This window comes from Lolium rigidum, unplaced genomic scaffold (genome assembly GCF_022539505.1).
Source record: "Lolium rigidum isolate FL_2022 unplaced genomic scaffold, APGP_CSIRO_Lrig_0.1 contig_15802_1, whole genome shotgun sequence".
Taxonomy (NCBI): Eukaryota; Viridiplantae; Streptophyta; class Magnoliopsida; order Poales; family Poaceae; genus Lolium; species Lolium rigidum.
The window spans coordinates 208058-218320 of NW_025899878.1; the positions used below are offsets into that span (position 1 = coordinate 208058).

The window sequence follows — 10263 nt, forward strand, 5'->3', positions numbered from 1 at the left end:
TTCTCTGAACTTATGGACCTCCAAAGCTTCGGGTCGTGGGTCTTCTCCAGATAACTCGGGTGTTTTATTCGGCATGCATATTCGGCGTACCTATGTCAGTAGCCCCCAAGATTTTACTTGAATCGCAGGGTCGAGTAAAATCTCCATCGTAAAACTAAATTGCATGTTTATAGAACTTTCGAATCACAACGAATATATCGCCCGATATCTATTTTGTATAAGGATAATGGCAAATGGGGTTGGTTCATCTGACGGATCAGGTACCAGTTAACTGCTTTTGTGGCAAACCCGCATAAACCTACTTCAAGCTAAAATCCCTGAACTCGAACTCGAGATACTGGCGTAATTCGACACGCGCCGTTTAAGGTCTTATCATGAACAGAATTCCAGTTATGTTTTATCGAGTACCAACGCGTCCGTTAGGAATCTCATATTTCCGAACACACAGTGGGATAATATAGATTCACATGGCAAGCACTCGACTATGATTGACTTTGATCCATATACTAGTTGATAAAACAATAAGCTTGGAGAACTCCGCCATCACAGATCCACAGAGCAAACTATTGTATACACAGCTCGGTGCTTGTTCATTCGCTCAAAAGATCCACGAATCTCGTGAAGTTATTGTACGACGAGCCGCCATCGCCGACGCACTCCGAGGCCGCGTCCTTCAGCCATCCTGCCCTCTTCCTGAACCCTGGGTCAGTGATTATCTTCTCCACCTTGCTCCTCACCTCCTCCTTGGCGACGACGCCATCCTCGCCGGGCGACACCGCGAGACCGGTCCTCCACACGTCGGTGATGTAGCTCCGATCCAGGAACTGGTCGCAGAAGTAAGGCCAGCACAGGACCGGCACGCCATTCCGTGACGCTTCCAACGTCGAGTTCCAGCCACAGTGAGACACGAAGCACGCCACCGCACGGTGCGCCAGGACCTGACGGAACCAAATAGAATACGTGGAGGTGAGTTTTGTTTTGTTGAGCAAAGGGTCGGTGCGCACGTGAGGTGAGTTTGGCCTGACCTGTTGCTGGGAGCACCAACTGACGATCATGCCGGCGCCGGCGACGCGCTGCCGGAAGTCGTCGAGCCACTCCTTGCTGAGGCCGGCGGTGAAGTCGGGGCGTACCACCCACAAGAACGGCCTGCCGGTGAGCTCCAGCCCCTCGGCGAGCTCCTGGAACTGGCGCGGGTCGAAGATGGCCATGCTGCCGAAGGCCGCGTACACGACGGAGCCGTCGGGCCGCGCGTCGAGCCATTTCAGACACCTCGTGTCCTCTGACAGGAAGTTGCCGACAGGTTTCCTGAACTCGCTGTCGGCGAAGAGCGGGCCGATGGGCAGGATGCTGGGGAAGAGCTCGAATGCGCTGGCCTCCGCCTCCAGGAACGAGTTGCAGACGACAATCTCGGCGAGGTCGTGGAATTTGTTGTTCCGGCACACGAGCTGGAAGAGGATGTGCTGCCCCTCGGGAGGGCCGGCGTTATTCCACGCCAGCAGTGATGTGTGCAGCGGCGGCGTACCAGGGACGAGCTGCAGCATCTCCTTCCTCTCCGGCCATCCTGCAGTGCGTTATACGATCGCGCGCGCCGGCGAGAAACTGGTCATTCCCACGAAGCAAGAACAAATGTGCATATCGATCATTCAAAGAATTCGTAGGTTAGAACTTAGAACGACGGATGGAATTTGCGTTACATACCCTTGTCGTTGAGGACGCCGTCCTCGATCAGCTTGGGGATCTTGAGCATGATGGCGAGGCTCGCAACAGACCCCGTGCTGAAGGATGCGACCCGGATGCCGAGCTTCTTGGCGACCTCGAAGGACCACCCCATGCCGACGTCGCCGACGAGCCAATTAACCCTCGGCCGCCCGGCCGCTTCCATATCCCCGACGAGCTTCTCGAGGTATCCAGGCATGTGGTGCGAGTAGGCGTCGACGAGCTTGTTGAGGTCCTTGCGGTTCTCGTCGTCGGCCAGCCCGTCCGGGATGGACTCCAGGTGAATGCCGCGCAGCGCCTCCGGCAGCGCGGCGAGCACGAGCGCGTGGTCCACCTCGGTGTTGACGAAGGTGACCTCGAAGCCGTGGTCAACGAGACGGTGCGACAGCTCCATGAACGGGGTGACGTGGCCCTGCGCCGGGAACGGCAGCACCATGACGTGAGCTTTCGCCATGGCTAACCTCTCCCTCCCGCCTCTCCACTGTCCACACACACGACTAGCAGCAGCAGCCACAGGCCACAACAAGAAACAGCTGTAGCAAAAACATTGATATACACCGAAAATAAGTGATTTGGATTTGTCCAGATCTATCTAGACGACTGATCCGCACCACTTATTTTCGGACAGAGGAAGTACGTACAGTATGATTTTTGAGAAAACAAAGGTATCGGTTTAGCACTGGTGCACCGTGCATTGCTCATTTGATGCAGGTGGTATAGTTTGGTGCTTCGTGCAAAGTGGCTGCGAGGAGTTGCCAGAATCGATCTTGCCATGGTCAGATTGCCATCTTCATTTCCATCTCTCTCAAACCAAAGTTACGTAACTCGACGTGGAATGCCGACACTGACGAATCACAGCAGCAGTGCAACTCGACGCGACACTGACGAATCACAGCCGAAGTGCTAAACCGACTGCAGATTTCAGGCGCTGACATGATGTAAAACACAGCCTGATACCGAACACCACGAAAGTCATCGATCTACCTGCGTCATCAATAATATAGTGGACGGGTCTTAGAAAATCCCATATACATCTATTGGCAACAATATGAGGAAAAATAATACTACTCTGTTTGGCATCGACAGTGCAGGTACAGCAGCCAGTGAGAACTTTGGGGTGTTGAAGAACTCGACAATGACAAAGGCTTTCTTTTAACTACCATTCAAACGCGTGCAGCCATAAACAATCCGGATTAGGCACTTGCGCTTCTATTTTTGTTTGCAGGAAATTGGTCAAAGTTAGGTTCTAAGTATATCTTGAATGAATTGTAAGAGCCTGATTACCTGATTTTCAGCTTGACCAGATGCACGCGTGACAAGGCAAAGCATGAGCCAAATTAACATATCTAGAGCAAAGCATGCGTGAGAATGAAAGTGACTGCCACTCCAATGAAATGAAACAAGACTGAAAAGCTCGTGGAGAATTGATCAATGTGGTGATGCAAGCAAACACACTTTGACCAAAAGCTTGATTATCTTTCTGTATAATAAAACTGGAACAGCAAGGGACGTGCAGCCAAATTAATGAGCATCAACATACATGTCCTGGTCCCTAACTGATGAGGTGGTACATTTGGTGCTTCCTCAAAACAAGGATTCAGAAATGCAAGCACCACCAATCCAAGTTAGGCTTCATTATTTGAATGAACTGTAAGAGGTTGGTTATGACTGTGAGTTGTACCACATTAACAGTTAACATATTGTGCTCGAGCAAAGCATGCATGAATAGAAGTGTCTGCTACTCTAATTAATGGAAAGAAGGAATTGATCAATGTGGACAGTTGGAGACGTAGGCAAAACCTCTTTGACCAAAAAGATTGAATATCTCTCTTCTGTATAACAAAACTGGAACAACAAGTGCAAACAAATTAATGAGCATCATAATACATGTCTTGGTCCCTAACTGATGATGAGGTGGTACACTTGGTGCGCTCTCAAATCAATGACTCAGAAATGCAAGCATCACCACGCCAATGCCTTCGGTGCACCACAACTGAACAGGATACATCATGCAGTAATGGTGTGCATACAGATTAGCGCTTTGCACTGCCTGGACGAGGGGGGCCAAAATAATTCGTCACCAAACCCATAACAGCAAACCTGGCAAAATTAACAGAGCTTAGTGAAGGAAATAAGCTACTTCTGAACTTACAACAGGACAATAAGGACCAAAAGTAAGAAAAACAGAGATATGGATAGAAAAAGTAAAAAAAGATTACATGTTTTCGTTTTGTTGGCATAATCATTTTCCAGAGAATTCATTTTTTTTAATAATGTGACATAACTAAGAAGATACTACCCATGCTAAGAGTATTAAAGTCACTTTCAAGATGAGCAGATGGAGATCTCTATCTGAAAACTGACATCTACTGATGGACTAGTCTGAAAGCAAAATGAGAACAGAGGCAAAGTCAAAACAGCAAGAGCTCTATGTAGGCCTGTTCCTATCTTTGTAAATACTGGTTGCTTGACTATTGATTTTCTTTACTAAGTTATATATACTGTTTCGATAATAAACCAAGCAATCAAAGTATCAAACAGATCATCTATCCTAAGTCAGGTCAATTGGTAATTTCCAATTATTGTTGACTGTTTCAATGATGATGAAGAGTAAGACACAAATTACAAAAGAAAAGTTGATATCTGAATAACTTTCACAACAACTCCTGTTACCCTAATATCTTTTTGACTCGTTCAATTACGTTCGTACTAAGATTAGAGAAAAGCAGAATTTGTATTGTATGTTCGATGAACAATGATAAAAATCAATTAACCAGAGCAATGAGTGAGAACATGAAATGGATTTCCACTTCTACATCAATTTACTGACCAGATCAGCTGCATCTCTTGTCATGATAATTTTTTTAAATCATTAGTCTGTGCTTTCTAGTACTTAGTTACTTCGCACTAGAGCCATACGTTGAGAACATGGAATGGCTACAATAATATCCATGAAAAATCTACTATACTTACCTATACTATTATATTGGAATTGGTCGTTGGTCGTCAAACGTGTTTGATGGTGGAGATTGGGACTATCCTGTCCATCCAATCACCCAACCTATCCCCTCACCGTTTGATTGGTTTTTAAGCCAGGCATGCTAATTAACTGCCGTATGAAATCAAATCACACTTACCAAATAGTAATTGATTTGTTTCCTTTCTTCGTTCTTCTAGATCCGCACTCTTCCCTTCCAAATAATTGTTACTCGACCAGCCGTCTCTCCAAATCCCACACACCCTCTCATCTCATCTCGGAGAGGCCGATGGCCAGGCAGCCTGGGTCGACAAGGTACACCAGGTTGGACGTCGTGTCCAAAGATCCATCACATGAACATGTCCTACAAGTCGAAGGTGGCGCTGGTGGTGCTGGCGACGTGATCCAGGAATGGGAGCACGCTCTTCTCCGCCTTCTTGAGGCTGGACCGCTCCACGAAGGCGCGGTAGTCTTTCTTCCTCTGGCGAAACTGATCACGGAAAAGCTGCTGTTAATCAGGTAACCCGCCTGATTCAGAAAAGCTTCCGTATTGGCTCGTTGACTCCGCACACACCAAAGGTGTTGCTTCCATCATCGCGCCGCCAGGCACCATATTGTGAAAGATGCTGCTGACAGGTGCTTGGCGGTGACCGTGGCAGCAGGTGCTTCCAACGGGCGCCTCAGTTGTCGCTGTTGCACGTAACACCGGTATCTGACTCTTACCCCCATTCCCTGATCGCCTCCATGTTCCTTCGATGACGGTGTAGGGTGCAAAATGTTTCTTTGCCACCGATATCATGCACTGTTGACACCATTATTCATGACATTTCTTGGCATAATTTTATATCCATACTTGGTGCCTTTTTAGACTTACTTATTTGTTGCTTGATGCCTAATGCATACCTTCGCAGGGAAAGCAACAGGAGTTAATTGCAACGGCTGCACTGCTGACACCATTATTCATGAGCCATGTCCTACACGATCTATTTTGTTGCTTGATGCCTAATGCATACCTTCCCAGGGAAAGCAACAAGACTTATTTATTAAGTCTTCTTGATGTTGCCTGTGGATTTTCTCGATGCTTTATGCATCTAAGTTTCATCAGCTGTAAAGATTTCAGTTGCCTTATGGTGGGTTTCTTCTTGATCAGTCTTTTTCCCTTGTGTTCCCAGAAATGTGTACATTGTCCCTACCTAGGGCCTCTCTTCTCTGGACCTCCCACACATCTCCAGTAATTCCAAACAAACAACACCCGCGCTCCTTATTTCTCCATCTAATTCTTGGCTCCAAAGTTTTCATATATCATGTAATTATAAGCCTGGATGCATTACTTCTGTTTCAATTTCCAGTCTAAATCTGCACACGAATATGAATATGATGCAGTACCTATTTGCAAGCTAAAACGTGGTGGTTTTATGAGAATTGATAGTACGCCTGCATTAAAATGATTGAGACATAGTTTCTAAATCTGGAAGTCACAGATCCATCTGTACAATAGTGCATATGCAAGCACAATATAACCTTCTGATTATATTTTGTCAATGTTTGGAGCAATTGAATAAGTAGGATGGTAAGCAATCCTGATGAGATATATCAGTAAGTATCCTCATCCAGCTCACCGTCTCAGTTGAGAATTTGAGATGCATATGATTTGGTTGTCCAAGGTCCACTAGACACAACTCCAGGATCCCCTTCTGTTTTTGCTCAAGGCCACAATCTGGGATATCAATTTGTTATCGATGGTTGTTCTTGCAGTTCTCCTGTGAAGATTGTCCTGCAAATTTTTTAATATGTGTGTTTCGTGTTGCAAGAAGCGTTTGATTTTGTAACAGCCTGCCTCCTAATAGTTTGCACTTCGCAGCCATCTGACAGTCAGATCCTTGCAAAAGCGATGGCGAGCAAGAAACTGGACAATCCTCATCAACATTGGAGTGCTAGATAAAAGTTAGCAGAGATACCCAACTCCACCTCCAGGCCAAATGCTGAAGTGTTCCACATCAAAAGAGACTTGAATGGCATTGCCCACAACTGTGGTCATCAGGTTCTTAGGCAATCCCTAGGTCAACCTCTCTATAGTTGTGTCTATTCAGCTCATTCTTCACCCTCCTGCCCTGCTATCTCTACTCTAACCTTTTTTTTTTTGAAGGACTATGTAATGCACACTTACTGTGCAATTGAGCTAAATAAAAGTTTTGGCGCCTTTCTTTGCAATCAATAAATAAAATTGTGTTGTCGTTTTCCTGTCAGTGATAGCTAGATTTTGTTGTTGTTGTTGCATCCTATACCAAAAATCAGGTCCTCAATGTTGCCATCCTTTTCCTGCACCTCCTAAAAGTGATTCGACAACATATAAAATTTTACCTCAAGCTGTCATGTTCAATTTTTCTAAGTTTATTCTTTCAGTAACAATTGCATGGATATTCAAGTTTTCATTTAATCTCAATCAATGTATATATATTTTTTAGATCATATCCAGTTATGGAGACAATAGGTCCAACATGATGGTGCTTGAAGGGAGCCAAGACTCGCCGGGTTTTACACAACCAAAGGAGGTGCAAGAAGAGAATCGTCTTTTCTATATGACCATATTTAAAGGGTTGGTTCATTCAATTTGCATTGTGAGAACTGAATGTTGCACTTTTTTATTCCCCCATGAAACATTCATGCTAATGACAAATAATTTTCATGTAGAATGGTTATGAGCCTAGGAACAAAAATTTTGTGCACTTGCTCAAGTACCGAGCAAATGAAGTCAAAGACAACATCGATGACACTGTACGAGAATATCTAAAGTGCGTGAAGCAGTAGATATTAGTTAATGAAAGATAACTAGTTGGGTCCTTATTTTATATTCATACAACGACAGAATTAGTGAAACACACTTCAAGAAAGGTGGAATCTTAAAAGCTTTCCCAATGGTATGTGCTAGATTTTTTATACATGTGAAGATTCACATGCACTATATGTATTGCGTGTAAAAAAACGGAACCGCAGCAACACACAGGCATTCAGCTAGTAAGTTATAACAGTGGAAAACTAGCAAATATCAATATTAGATTGCCAAGCCATGACAATCTCATGAGCCATGAGTGCAAGCTACCCCTTCAATATTAAGTAATGGTCTGTTATATTGTGGATTTTTGAATTTTGAGTATGTAATATCTGCTTGGGATCAGCTGATTGCTGACACAGTTACTTCACTATGCAAAGACAAAATATTCCTCAAGTTTGACATCATAAACATACACCTAGAGCTCGCTATGATTTTCCTTCTAAATAATATAATTGGTTATTGGAATAACGAAAATGAAAACTTCTGGCAAGGAGTATATTGTCTTTTTATCAGCTGATAGTTTATTAGTTACTCGTATGTCAGAATCTGCAATTCTATTGTAAAACTGGTAGAATTTAGAAGAGTATTTTTTTTTAGGGAAAAACTTTTAGGCGAGGCCCCAAAAAGTAGAGATGGAATAATCCATACCATGGTATTTTACTGCACGACCGCCTAGTATTTAACTAGAATATTTTTGCGGTATTCAGGACTGTGCCTCATATGCTGGAGATTGGGTATTAAGTAACCACAAGGAGTCAAGTTGAAAAATGATCTTCAAATCTAAGTGAGGAAGCATTGCTAAAAAGCTTAAAGTAGCATCCTGACTTCTCCAACCACAAACTACATAATAAAGGGGCAAATGCAATTGTGTCAAATTAAGGAGCTCTACTAGCCAACAGCTAAACGCGCGCACGGGGGTGATTTGCCAAAGTGCATATTTCCATCACAAGTAAAAGTACAGGAACTAAGAAATCCAAACGTACACAAGTACAGTTTGTCAAAGTACCCAGCTGGCAGACTGCTGAAGTATATGTTGCAGTAAGATTATCTAGATTTTGACTGTGTAGCTTAATATTGATACATAAACCCCGTATATGTGAAGAAAACTCACATGAAAGCCATGGAGAGCTGCTTGAGATCATTCTCGAAGTTCTTCATGTTCGCCAGCGACTGCGCGCAGAAGATGATCGCGATCCACGAGCACACCTTGTACTGCAAAACACATAGCGAAGTCAACTCTACCGCAAAAGCAAACACCCTACACGCCCCAAGGAACACATCATCAATCACGCAGCAAGCCGCGAAGGAGCACACCCTCGGATCTGCCAGTACAACAAACACAGCATCTCCCGGATCCAATCGGCCAACTGCTACTCGGGTGTTAAACTAAACCTAGATCGTAGCAGCGGGACGATGGGCGCGTATACAGATAGGATGCTGGAAGCCTGGAAGGCCGCACGTACGAGAGCTAAGAGGCGTGGTGGCTTACGTGCATCATGACGCCGACGACGCCGAAGACGACGGCGAGGAAGCCCGCGTAGTCGACGGGCAGGTCCTGCGACGACAGCTTCGGCGGCGCGTAGGGCCTCGCCGTCGTCGGCTGCCTCGGGTCGTTCGCCCCGGCGCTCGCGCCCCCCGACGTCGTCGCCTCCTTCATCTCTCTCTCCGCCGCTCTGACCTCTCCCCTTTCCTTTTCGAGATCTGAAACAAAACTGGAGCAGAAACTGATGAGGAAACAGAATACTCAGAAGTAGAGAATAGTTTGGGCTCCGCCCAGTACGGCCCACGGCCCGGCCCCACACCGGTCCATTCCGAGCATTGAAAAGTCAAAGCGCACGAGTCTTCCGAAGACACGGCGTCGGCCGAGATGGAAACGGAGGCACCGCCGGCAGGGAGGCAGCCGAAAGAGTCAGTGGAACTGACGGTCCGGATGTCTCAGATCCTGGACAGCGGTCTCCGCCGCCACACCCTGACGCTCCCCATGGCGCTCTGCGACCCCGGCGTCGTCGGCGACCTCTCCTCCGCCGCCCCTGCGCCCGCGTCCAACGCCATTGCGGGGCCGACCCAAGCAACCGTCTCTCTGTTCCCCTCCGGCCTTCGCCAACCCTAAGGTCCGTGCCCCCGTTCTTCCTCAATGAGACCGCTTATCAGTTATAGTTGGTCTCGAACATTCCGTGATGTATGTGTAGGCCTCGTGATTCCATTTCCTTCCGTTTGGTAGTTTTTGATTGGCTGCTGTATATGCGTACATGAGTTCGTGTCAACTCTGTTACGTTATACACATGGGTTGGATTCACTGAAAATATACAGAGACGAATTGACTGTAAGACATAGAACAATATCTGTACACTTGGGCTGCCTATGGATAATTTTGAATTCGACAGTTTCACTGGAATATATGGTCTAATGAACTGTCGATTTCGGTATTGTTACTGTTGTTAAGGATATTCTAGAGATATTTATCTCAATGCTTCTTGCGTTTGGTGCCTTTTTAGTTTTAGCTAATGCTCATATATGAAAGGTTTTGTTGCGGTCTAGGCATGTCACAAAGCTGCTAGGGTTATCACTATGCTGGTCGATTGAGCTTTTGAACTCACTTTCATTGTGCTGTTTGATTTGTTGATTAGGGATTAAGCAAGCCTAGTAAAACACTCATCAAGTTAATCCATTGTCTTTGAATACATAACAGAGGTAAAGGTTCCCCTTGAAACAATAGTTTGATCCATACCAGGAGCCC

At 45.6% G+C, this 10263-nt stretch overlaps 2 protein-coding genes across 2 annotated transcripts; both read right to left on the bottom strand.

Annotated features, from left to right (window-relative positions):
• Window positions 1-462: 462 nt before the first annotated feature.
• Window positions 463-2236, bottom strand: LOC124680410 (UDP-glycosyltransferase 83A1-like). Its single transcript, XM_047215476.1, has 3 exons — window positions 1699-2236; window positions 1026-1561; window positions 463-938 (listed from the first exon to the last, which is right to left on the bottom strand). Exons 1-3 carry the CDS (start codon window positions 2168-2170, stop codon window positions 591-593), a joined length of 1356 nt encoding a protein of 451 aa, XP_047071432.1. The 5' UTR covers window positions 2171-2236; the 3' UTR covers window positions 463-590.
• A 1270-nt stretch (window positions 2237-3506) lies between these two features.
• On the bottom strand, window positions 3507-9220 carry LOC124680415 (protein Asterix). Its single transcript, XM_047215482.1, has 3 exons — window positions 9016-9220; window positions 8638-8738; window positions 3507-3816 (listed from the first exon to the last, which is right to left on the bottom strand). Exons 1-3 carry the CDS (start codon window positions 9181-9183, stop codon window positions 3750-3752), a joined length of 336 nt encoding a protein of 111 aa, XP_047071438.1. The 5' UTR covers window positions 9184-9220; the 3' UTR covers window positions 3507-3749.
• Window positions 9221-10263: the final 1043 nt, after the last annotated feature.